This window comes from Drosophila tropicalis, unplaced genomic scaffold (assembly GCF_018151085.1).
Source record: "Drosophila tropicalis isolate 14030-0801.00 unplaced genomic scaffold, ASM1815108v1 contig_593, whole genome shotgun sequence".
In the NCBI taxonomy this organism is placed as follows: Eukaryota; Metazoa; Arthropoda; class Insecta; order Diptera; family Drosophilidae; genus Drosophila; species Drosophila tropicalis.
This window is the reverse complement of record NW_027173070.1, coordinates 12,352,886-12,376,827: the sequence shown is the minus strand read 5'-3', so window position 1 is coordinate 12,376,827 and position 23,942 is coordinate 12,352,886. Positions and strand designations below refer to the sequence as shown.

Below are 23,942 nucleotides of genomic sequence, written 5' to 3'. Positions count from 1 at the left end.
TTTATTCAAAAATCTTAAGCTTTCGCATCATAAATGTAGAAAAAATTTTTGTTTTATTTTTCTAAAACTTAATATATAGAATGTTATTTGTTTTCACATCAACCCATGTCCTTAAACAACTTGGTTCATATAGCACAAATAGTTTTGGCTAAAAGTTAAAAAATGTGAATTTTAACCATGAAAGAAACTGTCAGTCAAAATGATCATTAAAAACGAAAAACTGCAACCTTGTTTGGATAAATGCAAAATTTATTTATTTAAGTTATATACATTTTACATATTTTTAACTTAAAAATATTTTCTCCCGGGTGAATTTTCGGATTCTCGAATTATTATTCTAATTTTTATTTACTTTCATAATATTTGTTTTTGAATTTAGTCAAGAAAACAAAAAATACTCACAGCAGACGATCATCTATTGAATACTGAAACTGCCCTCGCAGAGAGCGAGCTCAATCCAAAATGGCCGCAGTTAACGAGAGAGCGAGTGAGAGAGAGAGAGAGCATAAGCAAGCGAGAGAGAGAGAGTAAAACTACATATCTGCGGCCCTAATGAAGTTGTTGGCCTGGCGTGCCGCATCTATCAGATACATCTCTCTCTCAGACTGCGTGCGATCCTCGAACGAAACGGTTGTGCTTGTGGTGATACGGACCAGCGCGTTTTGAACAAACAAACAGAAAAGTATATACATATATGTATTTATTAATACAGTATATTTCCGGCAAGACCTGCTGCTAAAGTGACAAATTTTATAACAAATCTTTTCTAACAAATATCTTTTTGTGTTGTAAAAGATGAATTTTTCAACATTTGTATGGAAAATTTAACGAATTCGAAACGAAATTCATGAATTAAAACGAAATCGTCTACGTGCGCAAGCAAAGTGGTGTGTGTGTGAAACATAATAAAAAATACAAAAAAGTAAAATAAAACGAGAAAAAAGAGCGAGAAATGCAGAGAGCGAGAGCGGCTGTGTGAAAGAGAATTGAAGAAAAACGTGAGGCGTCTCAGAGAAAAAGAAAAATATAATAGTATCTGGTGTATAAAGTAAAAAAAAAAAAAAAAATTATGTGTGAAAATTGTTGAAATTCTTCAAGAAAATGTGCACAAATGTTGTGGAACAAAAATCCATCAAGATTTTAGTAATACCAACAACAACAACAACAAAACCAAAGCCAGCAATCACAACAAAAACCGAATCAAACATCTGAGAGTGAAAGAGAATTCATGCCGTTTGAGTGGGAGAAAGAGAGGAAAACAAAAGAAAAGTGTTTAACAAAAATTTAATTTAATTTACTGAAAATGCAAATTAAACGAAATCTAAAATTTCATATTAAACCAAAACAACAAACAAAAATATAAACAATAAACATCAAAACACCTACACACACACACACACTGACTGACAAACACACTCTAACATACATACATACACACAGACATACACAAAACATACTCGTAGATACAAAGTAAAAACCGACATTGGCAGCACTTTTATTTTGAGAAGACGAGAAAAGGCAAGAGAAAAACAAGCTGAAGAAGAAGAAGAAGCAACAACAACAGACGGAGACGTAGAAGAAGAAGAAGTGAGCGAGAAGCAGAAAAAAAAAAAAAAAATATAAAATACCATACCATAATGGATAGGGACAATTTACCCCGCGTACCGGACACACACGGCGATGTGGTCGATGAGAAATTATTCTCGGATCTATATATACGTACCAGCTGGGTGGATGCCCAAGTGGCGCTCGATCAAATTGATAAGGTAAGTCCAGAAAGAACGAAACAAAAATCACGTAGAATTTGCACACACACAAAACAAACCGAAACTCCATTGAAATTGAAACATTTTTCAGCTAGTTTAGTTTTTTAATGTGCCCCATTAGGGTTTGCCGACAGTTGGCCATTAATTTTATTTTAGCTTCTTTTTGCGCCCTCGTCTCTTTTCGTTTTCATTTGGTCTTCTATTTATTTTGTTTGTGTTTTTGGTTAATAGAGTTGCCAAGCTTATTAATTAAGGTGATTAACTAAAAGCTGGGGCGAATTAAGTTGTAAAACAGCTTATTGTATTCATAAGAATTTGTTGTTGTTCTTTAGGCTTTTTGGCATATTAACGTGTTTTCGTAGAATTTGAACCATTAGAGAGCTGTGAGAAATGGTATAAAATCATTTTTGATTGCCAATTTTGCATTTTTAAATATAATTAATAGAATTAAAATCAAAACAAAGTAAAATATATTTAAGTATGAAGGATATTAGGTCTTATGTAGAATTGGGTTTGCGCTCCAAATAATAATCAGGCTATACGTTATACGTTTTTTTATAGTATACTTTTCAGCGCATAATCACTATTAGCATTATTTTTGAAATGATCCTTAAATGAAAATGTTTTATTAAAATGTAGTATAATATTCATATTAGATGCACATATAATAATCCTTTGAAGATATTGGATTTGGCTAAAATTTAAATAGAAGATATTCAAATTCATAACTTTTATTCTCAAAGAAAACCTTTTATTTTTGAGGTTAGGTTTGCAAATGTTTTTTTTTTCGAAAGCTTTTCCAAGAATCCGTATATATAGAAATATATGCACCTCTATGCACATTTTTTATGCTAAACAAAAGATAACTCAGACGCATTAACACACATACTGGCACACCGCAGGACATCCAGCGAAATTCGCCGACAACTTCATTACTTTGAAGCTACTGTGCAGGGTCTGACCGCAAAATCCCGCAAAAAACAACCAACAACAATAACAACAAAACTGCAACTGAGCGCCAAAATATAAAAAAAAAAAAAAAAAAAAGGAAAAGAAAAGAAAAAAGTTTCAGCAGCAAAATAATAAACAACCGCAAAAACAACAACAACAACCGTCGCATTGCATGTTAATGCTGTCGACGTCGTCGTCGGCGCAAGCAGTCTCTGTTTTGTGTGTGTTTGTTTGCTTTCGTAGCCAGCAGCAGCCCCAACATGGGTGGGCGCGCTTGGCCACAGTGAGAGAGAGAGAGAGAGAGAGAGCGGAGTAGAGGGACAGCGAAACAGGAGAAGAGGAAGACTCAGAGTCATTTCGTACGTGCTTGCTTACTCCCCTTCACTGTCCCATACCCGCCCCACTCTCACTCTCCTCCCCCTTGCTCAATTTGCCTGTTGCTGCTGCTTGTGATTTGCCTTGCTCAACAATTTTCGGTTAGCTGTGCGAGAGACGTTCGGTAGGTGGGTGGGGGGAAAGGGACGGGAAAGCGGCAGCATCGTAAGAGCTTGGCTGGCAGCCGAATAATGTAACAATGATAATGAAAATGTATTAGTTTTCACAACAACAACAAAAACAAGATGAAAAATTGTAGTAACAGCATTTTCGAGATCCACAAACTGTAAAAGATCTATCTACACCCTTAAGGGGGCAAGGAGGGTATATTAATTTAGTCTTGTCTTAGGTCTATTCTGAAATTTTGATTCATTCCGTTCATTCAAATCTAGTGGAATTTGAAGGGTAACTCAAAGTCGTTATCCCTGTCCTTAGGTTGGGGAATTTTTACAACTTGATGTCTTCATTATTGTTGTTGTTTCTTTTGCTGCAGCTCAATTATCTCTTCTACTCGCTCTCTCTATGTCTCCCTGGCTCTGTCTCTGTTTCTCTCACTATGTGTCCGTTTCCCCCCAATCGTTGTAACATTTTTGTTGCTTTTGAACTTCTCGAAAGTTGTGGCAACTCCACTCGATCGTCGTTCGATCTGTGTGTTGGATATGGACGGACAGACAGACTGATTCCAGCAACAAAATTGACTTCTGACTTCGGTTCGGTCTGGTCTCTGGCTGGATCTGTTGTTGTTGCTGTTGCTGCTGCTGCTGCAACTGAGGTGTGGTCGTGTCTTGTTGCTGTTGTTATTGTTGGTTGGTTGGTTGGTTGTTGCCAGTTTTGCCTTTTGCGCTCGTGACGGGCGCCGCCGCCGTTGCCGCTGCCACAGCCGCCGACGACATCGTCATCGGCTTGGCGATTTATTTTAATGACTCAATTTAACGAAATATATTAAGACATTAAAATTGTCTAACGAAGCCAAAGAGCAAGGCAAAAAGCGCTGCGTGTGTGTTTGTCTGTCTCTTTCGTACCGTATTTTTTTTTTTTTATTTTGTGTGGAGCTTATGCAAATTAACATTATTATTATTATTATTTTTCGTCTTGGTTTGTTTTTTGTTTTTTTTTTTTTCGTATCTCGCTACTGGGAGGTCTGCAAAAGATGACGTTTTCATGAATGAGTTGAATACGAAATGAAGCAATATGGAAAATATATATAAATTTGTGATTCCCTAACTCAATGAAAAGTCCATTTGTTGTCAGAACTTAATGAATTCCGTAGGAAATTAAAAACTCACGAATAAGATTCAAGCCAACTTTTCCCCCTTTTCGGTTTCCTTTGCTTCTTAGAATCAATCGGTCTTTTATTCATTCATAGACGAATGAGTACTCGAAATTCTGAGCATACTTATCCTTACATTCATTCAATAATACTCATTGCAAGAGTATTCAAAATAACTGGAGTTAGGAATATGAAATCATAGACCTTAACAAGTTTCAAATATTGAATACAAAACATGTTAGATTTCATACAAGTTTTTAAAAAGGAATTGGTCTTAAGATCCTTTCTAACTATCTAGCGACAAATTTGGTAAACGAAAGTCAACAAACCAATTTAAGTTAGTTAACCAAATCAAACAACATTAGACAAATTGATTGGAGAAACTTTTAAAGTGTATCTTTCAGATTCGATCTATTAGATAGGAGCTTATCTAGATTGTATTTGTTATTATTATTGTCAGGTCTCTTCATATTCTCTGCTATCCCATTGATATTTCGTATTTCTCTGTCTTTCTCTATGCGTTTTGTTTGGGTGTCGCAAACTCATATTTATGGCAATGCCGCACTAAAGATGCAGGCCATGTACACACCAGTCGACGACGATGAGCCATTGTATCTATGTGATATACATATATGTAGATATAGATATAGATAGATGTGTGTGTGTGGATACATATAAATTCATGAATGAAAACGTTGAACGGAGCAGCGAGGGCCCCTTCCCATTACCACTTGACACTAAGCATTGGAACTCGGTTGTTGTTGTGCCAATTGTAGTACACACATACACACACACTTTGGCACACAGGAAGTCAACACAGAGGAGACAGAGATACATTGGCGGCATTTTAAAGACATTGAGGAAGAAGCAAAGTCTTTGCAATAAATTTCTGTTTAGTCATGCCGCCACGCTACGAAATTCTCATTTTTTTTTTTTCACAACTAAGCATGAAAAACAAATAGCCAAAGCCAAAGACAAATACAAATAGACGAAAATATCTACAAATATTTGTGGCATCCACAAAAGAACCAAAAGAGCAAACATAGAGAGACAGAGAGCGAGGAAAAGAGACATGGAAAAACCAGTAGCATGAAATTTGTCTATAGTAATGAATTGAGTAAATACAAAGAAACTAGAGAGGGGTGGGGGTTGGTAGAGACTCTTACTTAAATATGTAGTTTAGAAAGATGATTTGCGAAAATCATGTCAGTTAGTTATACGAATTCAATTTCCATGCTATGATCTTGTATTTCAACATGCCCAGCATGTAGCCGAATAACAGTTAAACTTCCTCCCGTTATCTACTTGACAATCTCTCTCTCTACCCTCCGAGAAGAGATATTCTACCTCCTCCTTCTTCTGCTGTCTGTAAGCCGGAAATGCTTTTGTAGGCGTGAGATATCTTCATCGACATTGTTGAGTCGTCCTCTCCACTCACTCACTCTGTGCCGCCTGCCACATTCTCGGAAGCCACTTTTCAAGAAAACCCAGAAGAAAAGAGAGAAAAAAAGCAATAGCAATTTATGCAGGTATCTTTTAGCCGTTCCGTTCGGCATTCCCCGTCCGTCAGGGACCACTCCTCAAAATGAGACGTGTGTTTGCTTAAGGATTAGTTTGCACAGACCCGCCCTTCCGAGTGTCTCTGTAGAAACTCACCACTTGAATCAGCCCTCGCTCTTGTTTTTATTTCGGTTTGGCCTCTTTGATCTTTCAATTTTTAGGTTTCGGTCTCTCTTATTTTCTTCCCCCTGCCTCCGGAGTTGGGGTCCAAACATTTTCCATCTATTCCCTTTTCTTTTTTGTTCTCTGATATATGTACATACATATGTATATACGAATATAAGATATAAATTCTCATAAAGTGTGATCATGATTTATATGATTTACACCTGAAACAGATAAGATCTTATCTAAGCAAGTTCCAACACTAAGCAATTTAAATCTCTAGTTTATCTCTTAAGAAAATGCTCCAATCTCTTCTTAAGTTACTATATTTGCATATGTCTTAGTCTTTCCTTTTTTTTTTTTTTGAGAGAGAGAGATAAGTGAATAAATAAATAAAAAGTGACTTAGAGATAAAATAATAAATATTAAATGTTAATTTTTGTATTCAGAATTCTTTAATAAAATGTTCTTAAGATTAACTTATCAAATGTTTTTAGATCTTCTTAAATTTCAAGAAATTTTACCCATAAATAAATGGTTGAAAGTTGATAAGAACTTTTTTTAAACATTTTTTTAAGGAAATGTTAAAAATTCAAAGTAATTCTTGTTTATAATATTGAAGTTTATAAAAAACTGTGTTTAAAAATTATGATACATGTCGTACCAATCTTATATAGATATAGGATATATACTATTCTACATCTATCATATAAACCAATTCAGAGCCAAATTCTTCTAAGTTCCTGAGAAGAAGTTAATAATTAGAAGATTCCATGATAAAATATAGGTACTAAAAACACCCTAAAATTGTTATAAGTTCCTGAAAATCTAATGAAAATGCCAATACAATGTCAAATTTGTAGAACCTTTTGAGAAAAAATATATATGGGTATATAATCAGAAGATTCATTGATCGAATCCGGTAAAGAAAACCTCTTAACCTCTTAAAATTTCCTACATCTTTCTGTAAAAAGTCATAAAATGGCTACAAATTCTTATAAGTTTCTTTGGAAAATTAAATGTGTAGATACATATTTCCATAAAATCCCGATTGGTGATGGGGAAAATGAAGATACGTTACCATTTAACCTTTAAATGATAGCTGATCGATTTTCAGAGTTATGGCCAACATAGAAATGAAACTATAAATAAGTCAATAATCTGCTTAGAAACCCAAAAAAAAAACCGAAATAAACTGACGAACATTCCAATATAAACCTTTGCCCCACATAACACCCACACGAACAACCACACACATACACACACTGACTTTTGAGTCGAAGAATTGACAGCTCAATTTTGAGGCCTCCAAAAAAAAAAAAAAAACACGCAAACCAAGATAGAGAGATCTCCCCCAACAAATAAAAAAAAAAAAAAACATCTGCAGCTGGTGCGAGGGGAACTCAAAATGTATATATTTCTGTTGTTTTTTTTTTGTTTCGTCTTCATTAGGGGCCAGGGACCTGGGACCGGACCGGGCCGGCCCGGGCCGCACATAAAACTGTTATTGTCTTCATCAGCAAGCAGCAGCAACAACAACAACAGCAGAAAGAAAGAGAGACCCAAAGACGAAAGAAAAAAATCAAAAGAATTATGAAGACATTAACTCGACCACACACAGCAGCAGCAACAACAACTACAACAACAACACAAAAGGTAAAGGTAAAACTGAGACCGAAGACCAACCGAAGACGAAGAAGAGGAAGAGAAGACCCAGACGCACAGTGACATTGGGCCAGGGCTAAAATGAGAGATCTCTGAGAGAGTTCGAGAGTGTACGGGCCCATAAAAGAAGAAGAAGAAGAGTATATCAGAGTACCGGAAAGAAACATTCAAGCAATAATCACGGAATTCACTGAAAAAGCAGTTAACGGACAGAATGGACAGAAAACGCCAACTAGGGAGGGCCAGAGGGAGGGATATAGGTAGGTTAAGAAGGAGGAGGGAGGTAGGAACCAACAACCATCCAACCGACCAACGTGCGTTTATACCTGTGTGTGTATGTGCCACAGTGGAAGCTAAAGTTGAGTTTTTTTTTTTTTTGAATGCGGCCAGGTAGACTGGACTTGGACTCGTACTCGTATTTAAACTGGGACTGAGACTGAGAGGCCAACTGACTGACTGGCTTTTCATATGAAAATAATAAAGAAATTAAGTCTGCTTGTTGTTGTCCGGTAGGTAGGTAGGGCAGGTGAAGTTCCAGTTTCAGTTTCAGTACCCGTTTTGTACATATTACAGCATTCTTTAATCACCCACGAAAAGCGCTATACGCATTGTTGAACTACCTTGAAATATATATTCTCAAGTTCCTTTTTGGTTGAAAGTTATGCTTAAGCTTAACTTTACTCAGTCTTTATATATGACTATTATGTATTTCAGAGGTTAGTTTAAAGTATTTCTTGAAACTACCTTTTAAAACATTTTTGTGATCGAAATTTGTAATAATAGCTAAACGTTCAAGCTAAAAATGAAAGGCAAATTTTAAGAAGGATTGAATAAATTAGTATATGAACAGGGGAGTAGATAAGAAAGGCTATAGATGCAGTACTAACTACTTTAAAATATCATTCCTTTTACCGGTTATCAAATTTAATATTTTGTAGCTAAATTTTCAAGCTAAAAATTATGGGGAAACTCAACTAAAAGGCTTATATATGGTATAAATCGATAGATTTTAAACCTATTACTTTAGAGTTCACTGTAGAAAAAAGATTTTCTTGATTGCTTACTAAAGTTACGTTTAGTAGCTAAACATTAAAGCTAAAAAGTTAAGCAAATTCGACAAAGTTGGATATTTAAGCCTTCAGCTTACATAATAGGTGCCTATTATGTAATATTTCTAAAAATTTACCTCAAAGTTATTTATAAATCTAGCTTAAAATGGTCATTTTTATTTTATAACTAAATTTTGAAGCTAAAATGTAACGGGAATTTTATGGCTTTATTTGGAATTCTTAGGGTTTCGGACACAAGGCAAATTATAAACCTAAAAATGGACAATTTGACAAAAAGACGAATTATAAGCACCTTCTACGGAATTTAAAGGGTACTTCTTAGCCATTTCTTGATTGCTCCCCCGGCTATTTCTCTAAGTGTAGATAAGGTAACTATATATCGTTGGTGGTCCTTGTGCACCTGGCGCTCTCTTTCTCTTTGCCTCCTTTTGCTCTCTGCTTTCGTGGTTAAACAAAGTTAACTGTAAGCCATCTGCCACTCAATTTTTTAACTCTCACCTGTTGCCTGCCAATGCTCCAATGACCTTCAAACCTTTTTTTTTTTTATTAACGATTTCGTTTTTATATTCCACTAAAACAAAAACGAAATCCACTAAAAACCAAATCGAAAAAGTTATAAAAAAAATTTTGTTGTTTGCTAGTCACGTTTTGGGGGCGCCATAAATTGGCGGCAAAAGATAATTTGCATTCATCGGGTCAGATTTTAATTTGTTATTTCTTTATCTGCTAAAAAAGAAATATAATTATTTTTCTGAATTTTTTTTTTTCATTTTGTGTTTGTCAAGCATTGTGTGTGGTCTTTTGGGTGAGATCAGTGTGTGTTTGGCAGATGAATGGATTTTGTCTATACAGTATATACACAATGGAATGGAATTGACTAAAAATAGAGCTTATATTGACGCAGTTTTTCTACATTTTTTGACAGCTGCTGCTGCTGTTGCCTGCCAGCCGCCTTTTGGGCATCTGTGTGTGTGTGTGAAAATAAAACAAAGTTCCATTTAAATGCCAAACGAAAGAAAAATAAAATTAAAAAAAATAAAAACCCTGAAGATTCGTTTAGCGTTTTGTCGTAAATCGGAAATTCACATGGCACCAGTAGTGCAGGAAGATGGAGGAGATATTCCAATTTTTTGTTTCTTTTAGTATTCAAAAACGTTATCAGCATTCGTATAACTTTTATGAACGTATCTACACAGGTTTTATGGCACACGTCTTACGTGAGAAACATATGGGAAAACGTTGCTGGCACTGCTGCTGGGGCTCATCATCATGACGATGATGATGATGATGACACAGTTGCTGATCGCCAAGTTATGGTGATCCTTTTTTGGCCACGCTTTGTTTGAAACTTTTATTTCTTTGTTTAAATGGGTGAACTCTAAACGTGTTAGAGCTTTGGTTGTGGCTGTCTTTATGTCTTCATATCGATACAATTCAATATAATACAATAGATATTCATTCATTATTCATATGTTTTTAATACCGTGTAGTTGAAGTGTTAAAAAGCATATTAATAAAGAGCTATAGATGATCTAAAGCTAAACTGTGTTCTTGTGTTTGGATCATTTTGTCCTTACTATATACGCCTGAACTATTGTTTAGAATATTGTAAATGGACTTTTGCAACACTTAAATATATTGATTTCGATTTCCAAAATGTTTTTTGGTGTTCTGATTTGCTTTTACCTCCTCTGAGTCGTTTCGTACGTTGCTACGATCCCTTCAAAATCAAAATAGAATATTGTAAATGGACTTTTGCAACACTTAAATATATTGATTTCGATTTCGAAAATGTTTTTTGGTGTTCTGATTTGCTTTTACCTCCTCTGAGCCGTTTCGTACGTTGCTCAAAATCAAAATATCTTATATCTTATAGTTCTTGATGCTCGGTCTTTCATTGTTTCGAACTTAAAATCTCTGCTTTTTCTTTGTGTTCTGTATTTCCGATGTTTCCTATATATGTATGTATGTATGCATGTGCCTCATTTAGCCTTTTTTGAACACAAAATATTTACTTTTTTTCAGTCCAAACATTCTGCTTCGTCCTCTACATTCTTCTGTTTGACTCAGCCTTTTTTGAACATTTCTTTGTGGTGCTTCTTCTTCTGTATACTTGTGCGTTATTTAGCCGTTTTTTATGCTTCTTTTTCCGTCACTTAGCCGTTTTCTAATTCGAAATAGTTACTTTTTGTCAGATCAAATCCTATTTGTGCAAAGTCCTATACATGAATATGCATTACTTTGACTTTCTTTGAGATCTTACCATCAATATTCTTTTCGACGTCCTTTCTTTCTAGTGACTTGGCTACATGCTTGAGTATTATTTAGCCGTTTTCGAGCTCGAAATTTCTACTTAACTATCTAGTAACGATCCTTTGCATAGATATTGATTAAAAAACGTCATCAAGGTCTGAAAAGTGCAACTTATATTGATCCTTAAACTTAGTCTGAAGCATTTTTAATTTAACCTCTAGTTGTCAGCCCTAGGAGCAAATGCAGGGTAATTATCTATTCGTTTCCTTTTCGTCATCGTCAACAAACATATGTGAATTCTTTTTTTTGTGTCTTGGGTGGTCTAGGCAAAAACTATAAAACTATTGAATTTCATTTTATGCTAAAATATTTATTCTGCTTTGCTGTTGTTGTTGTTGTTGTTTGGTTTGCATTCAATTTTTATTGCGGCATAACTGGATGCCATGCCATGCCATGCCAAGCCAAGCCATGCCGTGCCGTGGCCGTGCTCATATTGTATACTTATATATTATGGCTTGACGCGCCTCTTTTGGTTTTGTTCAAGTGGATATTTTTCCATTAGCAAAATGGGCATGGAAACATTGGTTTTTTTTCCCCCTCCCCGTCTATCTTTCTTTCTTTTGAGTTTTGTTTTCCTTAAATATTCATATATTTCGTTTTCGAGTGCGCCTTAATGTGCCATGCAATTAATTACTCACACTCTTTGTGGGGGGTCTTGAAAAAAAGCATTTGTAATGGAAACTTTCGGAAGAGGAAGATTAAGTTTTGTGAAAATAAACTTGTTCGATAGTGTGTTGATGTTACCTTGTGTAGCACCTGCCATCACACACACACACACACACTCACAAAGACTAATTCGTTATGCCCAGCGGTCAATCAATGTGCATCAAACTGTGAGTGAAACTGGGTTTGGGATTAAGACCTCGGGATTAGAAGACTCAGAAAACCTCGATGAAAGACTGTTCCCCAGTGTGTGTGTGTGTGTATGTGCATTTCTAATGAAGTTGTTGTTTAGAGGGAATACATTTTCATTTGAAACTGCTGTGCTGCAAAAGGAACTATAGCAACGTCGTCTCCGGGGCACGGTCATAAATCAATTTGTGACATTTCCTCACGACAACCAAATCGAGGCGGAGGACGACGGCGACGCGGCAGCGGGGGTGTGACTGCATGCAACAACGACAACAACAACAAGATTGATGATATGTCACATGTTGCACAGCATGTTGCAAGCGTTAACAGTAAGGCAAACAACAAAAAAAAAAAAAAAGAAAAGAAGGAGAATTTGACTTTTTAGGCCGCCTTTTGATGTCTCAATCATACACACAGTTTGAGCAGCACTGCTCAACCGACGGACCGACCGACAGCCTTTCGTGTTTTTTGTAAGAAAATCTAGATTAAGTTTATTTTTAGTTGCCTTCGGGGCTACTACTTAGTACTACTACTATACTATAAGCAACATTGTGAGTTGTGTTTAAAGTAAAAAATTCCTAGAATTTGTTGTGCATCTTCTTTTGTTGTTGCTGTTGTGCCCCCCTCGAGGAAAAACATTCCAAGAACAGGTTCCGAAAAAAAAAAATAAATGAAAGAAAGGAAAAAAATGAACCAAACGAAAGAACCCATAACCATGTGAAATCAAGGAAAATGCCGACGCCGCCGCCGCCGAATGACTTAATTAAAGGCGACAAAGTCGTTTGAAGTTGTCTTTTTGTTTGGATTGCGGAAATGCCAACGATCAGGAAGCAGTCCTCCCCCCTCTGTCTTTCACTTTGTCTATTTAGCTATCTTTTGCCTGTCTTGGGTTTTTATTTATGACTGACTCCCGCTTCAGCGATCTTAACGGTAGTCATAAAATGTTGCCCATGCCCAAACAACCAAAACCAAACCCAAAAGCCAAGACAATTTGTGGTTACCCATGACTACTACCTCCATCTATTCAGCCTTAACCCATTCCCATTCCATCAGCCAAGTTTGGTAAGAAAAGAAAAGAAATGAAAACAAAAAAAAAAAACAAACTTGACTTGAACTGCGCGGAAAAATCTGTGAAAAGCGATAAAAGCCCAACGAGAGACGAAAGAAGAGACTACACAAGCAGCATGCCACATGTAGCATGTAGCATGCAGCAAGGGGCAACTCCAACAACAGAAGAGACTGGAAATGCTCAGACGTTTCGAGATGGAGTTGGACTTGGGTATTTTGTTGTTGTTGTTGTCGTTGTTTTGTTGTTGAGTAGACGCTATCCTCTGGAGGTCTCTTTTTGGGTGCGGGCACAGTGGTGCGCAATCAACAAAACCAATTAGCTTTAGAATTGTATAAACAAGTTTTGACGTTTTTTAAAGTCTAGAATCTAATATGGCAATTCTTTAAGGCCAAGAAACTACATACTGCGATATGGACGCGTCTTTTTTTGCTTTTCACTGTCTTTCAATGTAATGCTCTAATGATTCCCAATTGGTTCAGGCAACAAAATAGTTTGTTACTTCTTTAAAAGCAATCATTAAGTCTTGAAGGAAAGCAAAAGGTCCTTTGTGATGGCAAATCTTTCTCTTATGTTGTTCTTTTAGGTTCTGGTTTAGGTATAGGTAGAAAAAAGAATCAACGATTCTTCTATTTTTTTTCGATTAGAAGTTGAAAAATTGAGTTTGCAGTTACCTAATTTGTACCACTGTGCGAATGACTGTTCGATTGAGATGTTAGCTCTCTAGTGCTCTGCCTCATTATTATTATTTTGTTTTGGGGAACTGGGGAGAAGCATGTTCGGCTTCCAGACGAAACGTAGAGGGCAAAGTAAAGGGAAGAGACAAAAGATTGAGAAAGCCAGGCCCTGTTGCTAAAGCTTAGGGCTCAGGTCCGGAGTAAGGGCTAAAAAGCCAATAGCGGCGTCTTGTATCTTTAGTTTTTTTTTTGTAGGTCTGAGGCTGGTTGTTGTTGCTGATGAAGATGATGATGGGTCGCAGATGCTACGAAAATATATAAATTATATGGCTGCAACATTTGGGATGTGATATTGGGTCTCTGAGGCCACACGCTGTTTCGTTATAATTTTAATGCGTTATTTATGGCAAACGTAAAAGTCCCCACACTCCTTCTCCTCATCTTCTCCCTAAAAACTTGAGCTAACTGAACTAAACCCAAATTTTTATATATCTCTCTCTGTTTGCAGGGCAAAGCGCGTGGCAACCGCACGGCAATCTATCTGCGCTCAGTATTTCAATCCCACCTCGAACAACTTGGCAGCTCAGTGCAAAAGCATGCGGGCAAGGTCCTATTTGTGGCCATTTTAGTACTTAGCACCTTTTGTGTGGGCCTTAAAAGTGCACAGATACACTCAAAAGTCCATCAATTATGGATACAAGAAGGCGGACGACTCGAATCCGAGTTGGCGTATACACAGAAAACCATCGGTGAGGTTGAATCGACAACGCATCAATTGGTAATACAAACGGCACATGATCCAAATGCCTCAGTGCTGCATCCGCAGGCATTATTATCACATTTAGAGGTCCTTGTTAAAGCGACATCGGTGAAAGTTCATATGTATGATACGGAATGGGGTTTACGTGATATGTGCAATTCCCCAAGTACACCAAGTTTCGAAGGACACTCTTACATAGAGGATACACTGCAACGGATGTCGCCATGTTCGATTATAACACCTCTGGATTGTTTTTGGGAGGGCAGTCAGCTACTTGGACCCGAAGTGCCAGTCTATATACCGTAAGTAGACTAAAAGAATTACTCGTGAATGTTAGCTAATGTCCCTTCCTCACTCCTTTTGCAGATTCCTCAATGAACGACATGTGTGGAGCAGTTTGAATCCAACTTATGTCATGCAATTTATGAAGAAACAACTTTCGGAACAACAAATTAGCTTTGATTTCGATACAGTGGAACAATATTTAAAACGTGCTGGCATCAGTAGTGGCTACATGGAGAAACCATGTCTTAATCCTCTCAACCCGAAGTGTCCACAAACCGCACCGAATAAGAATAGTGCCCAACCACCGGATGTCGGAGCTATACTCTCTGGAGGATGTTATGGCTATGCTGCCAAGCATATGCATTGGCCCGAGGAGTTGATTGTGGGTGGCGCCCAACGTAACCGTAGCGCACACTTACGCAAAGCCAAGGCCCTGCAAACTGTTGTTCAATTGATGACCGAAAAAGAGATGTACGATCAGTGGTGGGATAATTTCAAGGTACATCACATTGGTTGGACCCAGGAGAAGGCTGCCGAAGTGCTGAATGCATGGCAAAGAAATTTCTCACGCGAAGTGGAACAACTGTTGAGGAAAAACTCACGCATTGCGGCCAACTATGATGTCTATGTGTTCAGTTCGGCCACTCTGGATGATATATTGGCAAAGTATTCACATCCGCGTGCCTGGAATATAGTGATTGGTGTGGCCATTACTGTTCTCTATGCCTTCTGTACACTCTTGCGTTGGCGCGACCCAGTCCGCGGCCAGAGTAGTGTGGGTGTGGCTGGTGTTTTGTTGATGTGCTTCAGTACTGCAGCCGGTTTGGGTCTATGTGCCCTCTTGGGCATTGTTTTCAATGCCGCCAGTACTCAGGTGGTACCTTTCTTGGCCCTTGGTCTTGGGGTGGATCACATCTTTATGCTGACGGCTGCCTATGCGGAGAGTAATCGAAAGGAGCAAACGAAATTGATATTGAAGAAAGTTGGACCGAGCATTTTGTTTAGTGCCTGCAGCACGGCGGGTTCATTTTTTGCTGCTGCTTTCATACCAGTGCCAGCCTTAAAGGTATTTTCATTGCAGGCGGCCATTGTAATGTGTTTCAATGTCGCTGCAGCTTTGCTAGTATTCCCGGCACTAATATCCCTCGACTTGAGACGACGCACAGCTGGCAGAGCAGATATTTTCTGCTGTTGTTTTCCCATTTGGAAGGAACCAGCTGTACTCCAGCCACCCATGCACATGAACAACAATAATAATAGCATTAATAGCAATCGTCAGAATCGTCATGTCAAGAATTGTAATCATAATCCTCGTAGTGGTGGGGCTGGTGGCGGTGCTGTGGTTCAGAATCCTTTGCTGGAGACGCGTGTAAATGTGCCCATGAAGTCACACCCAAGCATCACTTCCTCGCTGTTGCCCTCGTTTTCGTTGTCACACTTTGCCTACAAATACTATACACCATTCCTGATGCTAAGTTGGGTTAAATTTCTGGCTGTCATGGGTTTCCTAAGTGCGCTAATCTTTAGCCTCTATGCCTCGACGAGATTACAAGATGGCTTGGACATCATAGACCTGGTGCCAAAGGAAAGTCAAGAGCACAAATTTCTGGATGCCCAAACCCGCCTATTTGGCTTCTATAGCATGTATGCGGTGACCCAAGGAAATTTCGAGTATCCAACGCAACAGCAACTGTTACGAGATTATCATGATGCCTTTGTACGTGTACCCCATGTGATTAAGAACGATAATGGTGGCTTACCAGACTTTTGGTTGCTACTCTTTCGCGATTGGTTGAGCAATTTGCAACGCATTTTCGACGAGGAATTCAAAGATGGACGCCTGACCAAAGAAAGTTGGCACACAAATGCAAGTAGCGATGCCATTTTGGCCTACAAATTGATTGTACAAACAGGCTATGTGGATAATCCAGTGGATAAGAGTCTCGTGGAAACAAATCGTTTAGTCAGCGATGGTATTATCAATCCAAAGGCATTCTACAACTATCTCTCAGCCTGGGCCTACAATGATGTTTTTGCCTATGGAGCTTCACAGGTAAAGAAAAATAACTTTCAATCACTTTGAACCATTTAATGACCCCATTTTCTATTTATTTTAGGCCAAACTGTATCCGGAACCACGTCAGTATTATCATGTACCATCCGAATATGATCTAAAGATTCCCAAAAGCCTGCCTCTCACCTATGCCCAGATGCCTTTCTATTTGCATGGCTTGACAAATACTTCGGAAATTAAGAGTTTGATCAGTCACATACGTGATTTGAGTCTTAAATTCGAGGGCTTTGGTTTGCCAAATTATCCTTCCGGTAAGTAACGCAGATTTTTTATCACATTGACAGTTTTCATTAATGTTTCTTTTATATTTTTTTAGGCATTCCTTTTATATTCTGGGAACAGTATATGACTTTACGCTCCTCATTGGCCATGATCTTGGCTTGTGCTTTTGTGGCCGCTTTGGTATTGGTTTCCCTGCTCTTGCTCTCGGTGTGGGCAGCAGTTTTGGTTATCATAAGTGTATTGGCTTCTTTGGCACAAATATTTGGAGCCATGACCTTGTTGGGCATTAAATTATCAGCTATACCCGCAGTCATACTCATACTTAGTGTGGGAATGATGTTGTGTTTCAATGTGCACATCTCCTTGGTAAGTCTAGCCTAAAACTCTGTGGCCTTCGTTCTCTAATTCGCCTCTTTTTACCTTGCAGGGCTTTATGACTTCATTGGGCAATCGACAGCGACGCATACACTTGGCCATGCAAATGGGTTTGGGTCCTCTGGTCCATGGCATGTTGACTTCGGGAGTGGCTGTCTTTATGCTCTCCACATCGCCCTTTGAGTTTGTTCTGCGTCATTTCTGTTGGCTGCTCTTGGTCGTACTCTGTGTTGGAGCCTGTAATAGTCTGATTGTATTTCCCATAATGCTGAGTATGTTGGGTCCGGAAGCAGAGTTGGTACCATTAGAGCATCCAGATCGTATATCTACTCCATCACCTTTACCGCAACGCAGTTCGAAACGCAACTCGAACAAATCGTTCATTGTGAATGGTTCTCGTTCATCATCGTCGCGTAACAATTGCCAGAAATCGCATCATTATCACAAGGATGTGAATATCAATGATCCATCGTTGACAACCATCACGGAGGAGCCGCAATCATGGAAATCGAGCAATTCGTCCATACAAATGCATAATGATTGGAGCACTCCAGTGAATAATATGAATGTGAATTATCAACAACATCAATCCTATGGAGGTCATGGTGGTCCTCCACCTCAAACGCAACCACCGCCATCGTATCATAAGGCTTCCCAGCAGCAACAGCAGCCTCCGTGCAATTATCCGCCGGAGTTGCAAAGTATTGTGGTTCAACCGGAGGTTACTGTGGAGACCACCCACTCGGATAGTAATACCACCAAGGTAACGGCCACGGCCAATATCAAGGTGGAGCTGGTCACACCCGGACGAGCCGTTCGCAGTTATAACTTTACGAGTTAGCACTTAGTTCCTGTAGTATCCTAGTTCTTTTTTGCTGTATATGTGTATGTGCATGTTAGTTAATTTCTCCACCATACCCAACCCTCTACCCCATCCAACTTTCCTCATGTAGATTGTAAGAGTAGTTTAAGAGCTGCTGAAAAAAAAAACAACTTTCAATCCCCTCCAGAAACAAATCAATTGAACCCACCCCACACCACCTCCCTCTTGTCTCCCCTGCCTAGCAGCTTTTTCTTTTAGCATCTAAGGCATTTTTTATACATTTATAGAAATATTTATTGTAATTGTAACCACATCGAGCTATGTACTTACATACCTACAATTCTAAGCGAGATTCGTACATCAAACACCCCCTCACCAACACCCCTTATCTATCCCACCCAACCAATCACCGCCCACACAAAACAAAACAAAAAAGAAAAACTAGTAATTTATAGTTTATAATTTAGTTTAAATATGTACATAAAACACAAGGACTTGAACCAAAATAGTATCGCTTAAACGACAAAACGAAAGAAAGTAAGAAAGTTAAAATGTGGGAATTCCCCGATGAAATCCCTCCAACCCCATCCCCCATACAAAAACAACAACAAAAAATAAGAAGAAAATGTGTACTTACAATACAAAACAAAAAAAACACAAAAAAACCAATGTAAACTATAAAATAACTCCGCATTTATGGAACTATGTAAATTTCTTAGACAAAGACTGAGATTGTCTTCAAAACAACAAAATAAAAAAACACACACACTTTATTACACAACATTATACAGAGTTTTTGAAAAGCGAAAACATTACAAATAAAACAAAAAATTAACAATTTAAATAAGCTGTTTTACTTTGAGTTAATCATATTCAATTTTAGAAACGAAATTTTGAAAAACTTGGCGCCGTATTATTAAATTTAAAGTTCGCATTTATGTAACTCACATTCACGAAAATATTTACAGACCAGAGCAGCCAAATATTTCTTAGAATCTGTGCAATTCGAATTGAAATTTTCAAATTATTTGTAAATTTAAAAAAGCCGCGCATTTCATTGCATACTCTGGCAGCGCCAATTTCTTATATTTTATCGCTTCTCAACACTAAACACAAAAAATACTGATTATTCTGGTATTTTGTGTGTTCCATCCCTGTAATTTTTAGTGACTTAAGAAAATATTTAAACAAATCTTCATGCCTCAAATTTCGTCCATTGAATTAAAAATACACATTACAATTAGTCAAACCTCTAGTCACACAAGAAGAAAAAACAGGAAACCGCCAACTTGACACAAGCAAATGTATGTATTGTTAACTTAACAGTATGATTGGCGAGTAATTTTAATTTAGCAGTATAATTTCATAAATCTAAAAGTTTAAGGATCACAGTATGTTAATAATATTAGGCTAAATAAATTTGTGCTCTACAATTACAAAAGTAGTTGGTTGCCTCACAACAATTTTGAATTTTCAACTTGCAACGGTTACCAGTGTTACCATATGCTTTTAACATAAAAAATGTGGTTGGGTCTGACTCCTTTGCTCGACAGCGGGGTTGGGTTTGACTCCTTTGCTCGACAGCGTGGTTGGGTCTGACTCCTTTGCTCGATTCCAACCATTTCTCACGATTTTTACTCTCTTTTTACTCTCTTTGCATAAACAGCGCTCTTTTGTTGCATGTTGCATGTTGGATCGAGTTGCGAACCCCCACCCCCTCCCTTGCAGTGGCGCCATCAAACAACTTTTTGAAATTTGTTAATATTTATCTTATATATATGTATATGTAATTTCGACATTTCGACAAAATTAAATTATTACAATTTGTTATAAAATTAATTGTACATGCATTTTTTTGCATTTTGTTAAAAACCTTTTCGACTTTAAAAAAAAGGTTCCAGATTTTGAAATTCTACAGATTTTTGACGGAAAGATCTCAAAAAGGTGCTTTAATTCCATATAAATTTTTCTATTTCTTTTTTTTTTTTGTTTAATTTTTTAATTTAATTTTTCAACCAAAATTTATTTCAAATGTCATAACGGCCGTGTCACCTGTCATAATGCGCGCATCTGTAGAACATATGTATGTTGGTCTAAAATTGGCCGAAAAAAAATGAAAAGAAAACTTTGGAAAATTGTCAAATTTATTTTGATGTTTTGATTTTAGATAACAATGGACGAGTCCACTGAATATTTTGAACGACTCTTTTGGAAGTAGCTGTGACATGGACATCTCGGAGGCTATTACTGGTTCGTGGTTTTATAGCAGGTACCGATGAATCCAATGCAAATGCTGCTGAATATCGTTTAAATCAACTTAAACTTACGCCATTGTCCACAGCGCGGGAATCCAATGACGGGAGGGATGTAATTGAACACCCAGCATTATCAAATGGCTGTGGTCAACGTCAACCCGAGCAACAATTACTCAGCGCCCACAATCAATGGATTTCGTCAGTTCCTTTGGCATTGGGGCACTTCGCAATTAGATTGACATTCCTTGTCCTGAAGTTGCACAATCTATTGCTGTGTGTTGGGCCTCCAATTCATATAACATACCATCGTAGGACTTGTGGACGTAGCACCAGCAGGAACATTGTCGACCTCCATATGGACGAAGTTTTATGTCCAAACTGTTGCCAATGTAGCGTATCAAGTTTGACCACCAGCAGTACAAAATCATCTGCAACTTCCAGGAACAAACGTCACTCACTATACAACTCTTATTGTAGTATTTTATTTTCCTTTGCTTTTGTGGTTAATTAGTTTGTTTACATTGCAGAGCGGCTGCGATCATCGGATATCGTTTGGATCCAATATTTTCAGAACATTCGTGAACTTGGCGCCGAGTTGGCCGACAAAATCTGTGAACTTCAAGATGCTCAAGAGAAATTGCAAGAACGTGAACTTATCCATGAGCCTGTCGCACCATACAGAAGCTAATGCAAAAGTTGAGTAGCCAGGAGAAGGAAATCCTTAAATTGCAGTCCTTCACAAAGAATGTAAATGTGCTTGATGAGTTGAGTTTGGAGATGTATTTAAGAGAATTTTCAACTTTCAGGACGACAAATCATCGCCAGATGTGGGACCAATTGCGCAGATCTCTGAGCGATACTGAGACCTGTTCCTTGGACATCTCGCACAGTCTTAAAGAGCGTTTGGAAAATAATATTGCCAAACATGAGGAAACTATTGCAAAAAGAAAACGGAGAATTTACAAAATCTTGTCAATAAGGAGCTGTGGGAGAAGAATCGTAAAGTGGAGCCTTTTACACAATTGGTGGCAGCTGTGACTCAACAGCCAGATCCTGCTGCTGGACATCATTCACTGAAACGGAGTACAATAGAGCTTTGGAGCGCAACTAGTTGGTGCAATTAAAATCGCCAGTTGCAGCAGCGATCCAGCCATTTCAATAGATATTTGTCCATACGAAAGTCCCTGTGCCTATGGCGAATATTTTCCATATCGCATTCACATGGAGCTATGCGAAATGTGCGATCAGTATTGCCTGCACCCCACAGATCAGGCACAGCGTAAAAAACATAATCGTGAGTGCCTGCAACAACACGAGCAGGCTATGGTGCTCTCTTTTGCAATTGCTCGCTCCAAAAATAAAACATGTGGTATATGCTTTGACACCATCATTGGATTTGGTATATTGCCCAACTGCAATCATATATTTTGCTTGGAGTGCATTCGTACATGGCGCCAGGCCAAGCAGTTTGAGCACAAAATTACGCGGTAAATACAAATACAAAGTCAAAAACAGCCCTACAGCTCTCAATACCGATTACTTTTCTATAATGCATATTTCATATTTCAGAGCCTTGCCCAGAATGTCGCGTATGCTCGGACTTTGTCTGTCCCAGCGCCTTTTGGGTGGAAACTAAAGAAGAGAAAGACAAGCTCCTTAACGATTACCGTGCTGCGTTGAGTGCCAAGGATTGTAAATACTTCAAAAAGGGCGAAGGAAAATGTCCATTTGGTAATAAATGTTTCTATAAGCAGTTCGTGCTCGAAAGTTGCATAGAGAAAATGAAATAATCGATTTATTGGATGTAAGTATACATTTTCTGTACAAATTTATTATAGCTATGACGATAATAAGACGTATGCGAATATATGTGATTCCCCGAATTTATTTTAATTTTAATTTTAATTAATTTTAATTTATCATTATTTAGATTTATCTATGGGAATATGTTGATCGACGTGATTATCATTGGCTAGAGCTGTTTTCAAGTGATATAAGCGAAAGTTCCGATTTTTCGGACGAAGAGTGAGTCTTGCAAATGAGGCGGAAACAGAATTGTAGCAACCAAACCCTCAAAGCAAACAGAAGTTGGACTAAACCGAATATGAAAAGTGAAATTTAAAAACAAAACAAAAAAACTTGTATTTGGGTAGCAAATTTAGGTTTATACATATATATATTTATTCCCAACTTATCGCAACGAAATTTACAGCAACTTTTCCGTACTTGCATTAAATTATATATGATATATATTTTTAAATGGTCGAAATTATACTTAAAGAAACATGAATCTTAAAATCATCTATTATCTATGCAAATTTAAAGAAAAAAAAAAAAAAAAAACAAAAACATAAAACTAAAACAAAAACATAAAACAAAAAAATGAAAAAACAAAACACAAAAAAAAAAAAAAGAAAAGGGAAACAATTAAAAACATCAAATTATTAAAATAGGTGATATGAAATGTGAATACACAATAGTTGAACTACTCTACTTTAATTATACCTATACCTAAAATACTTAAAGAACTAATTATATTATATAATTAAAAAAAAAAAAAATCGATGTGCTTATCGAACGTGTGGAGACTAGTGTACTGGTGGCCAAATTGCAGCATGAATTAAGTTCGGCCAACGATGTCTGTGCTGTTCTCACAAATCGTCTTGAAGAAATAGCTGGATTTTTTAATTCCCTGCTGCTGATCGGTAGATCGTAGCCTGGATTTGTCCAAGAGCCTGAATATGTTTCGCTTGCCGATCAAAGTCTTAGCCAATTGTGCAATCTATCAGTTGTCTTTCCTTTTGGGACAGGATCCCGACCTCAGTTCAGCTGAAAAAAAAAGAAAATTAAATTTAGATCATAAATCAAAAATAAATTTTAAATTTAAACACAGATACTTCCTTTTTTCGCGAATAAGCAAAGGGACAATGCGAAAAAAAAACTGAAAATAAAGAAAAAAATAGATTTAGGACCACAAATTGTATTGTTGTAATCCAAAATACTTCCCTTTGCCGGCAAAAAACGTCAAGGCGGAACCTTTGATGACGCCTCCTCCTTCTCTGGACCCAGGAACATGTACAATTTGGCGTCTGTTTGACTGTTTTGGAAACACTAAAATTATAATTGGTTAAAAGCATGTTAAATCCTATACATACCGATTTCATCAAATATAATTGTTGTTACATTTACATGGGACGATTTTTTTTCTGAAAGAAAAAGTAGAAATGGAGAATTTAAAAAAAATACTTTTCATTTCAATAAAAATTAACAAACTAACCTTCTATATACGCTGAATCTTCAAGGGCTTGGCTGCGTCGAAGACCATAAAGTTTAAGAGGCCTCCCCCCTCCGCGCAGTCTTCCAAGGTCATTATGGGCATCATGGAAACAATATGTTTCCCATGACTATCCATTTTGTCGCTGTTAAGGTTCCTCAACACGACCTCGTCCCTCATCTGGAAGATATTGCGTAATGTTTT

The 23,942-nt window shown here is 37.4% G+C and overlaps 2 protein-coding genes and 2 long non-coding RNA genes across 4 annotated transcripts; 3 read left to right on the top strand and 1 right to left on the bottom strand.

The window, feature by feature from the left end:
- The first annotated feature begins 618 nt into the window (after positions 1-618).
- Positions 619-19,056, top strand: ptc (protein patched). Its single transcript, XM_068291058.1, has 6 exons — positions 619-1,766; positions 14,179-14,732; positions 14,797-16,768; positions 16,833-17,040; positions 17,106-17,377; positions 17,439-19,056. Exons 1-6 carry the CDS (start codon positions 1,638-1,640, stop codon positions 18,225-18,227), a joined length of 3,924 nt encoding a protein of 1,307 aa, XP_068147159.1. The 5' UTR covers positions 619-1,637; the 3' UTR covers positions 18,228-19,056.
- A 1,114-nt stretch (positions 19,057-20,170) lies between these two features.
- Positions 20,171-20,628, top strand: LOC137577315 (uncharacterized). Its single transcript, XR_011032395.1, has 3 exons — positions 20,171-20,292; positions 20,377-20,478; positions 20,551-20,628. It is a non-coding gene; the product is annotated as an uncharacterized lncRNA (long non-coding RNA).
- Positions 20,629-21,151: 523 nt separating this feature from the next.
- On the top strand, positions 21,152-22,552 carry LOC137578151 (E3 ubiquitin-protein ligase makorin-1-like). The gene is given in 5 exon segments (XM_068291798.1): positions 21,152-21,463; positions 21,557-21,968; positions 22,034-22,216; positions 22,219-22,268; positions 22,395-22,552. Coding segments are annotated over 5 exon segments (1,056 nt in total). The 3' UTR covers positions 22,494-22,552.
- Positions 22,553-23,474: 922 nt separating this feature from the next.
- Positions 23,475-23,834, bottom strand: LOC137575906 (uncharacterized). The gene is made up of 3 exons (XR_011032254.1): positions 23,742-23,834; positions 23,620-23,670; positions 23,475-23,575 (listed from the first exon to the last, which is right to left on the bottom strand). It is a non-coding gene; the product is annotated as an uncharacterized lncRNA (long non-coding RNA).
- Positions 23,835-23,942: the final 108 nt, after the last annotated feature.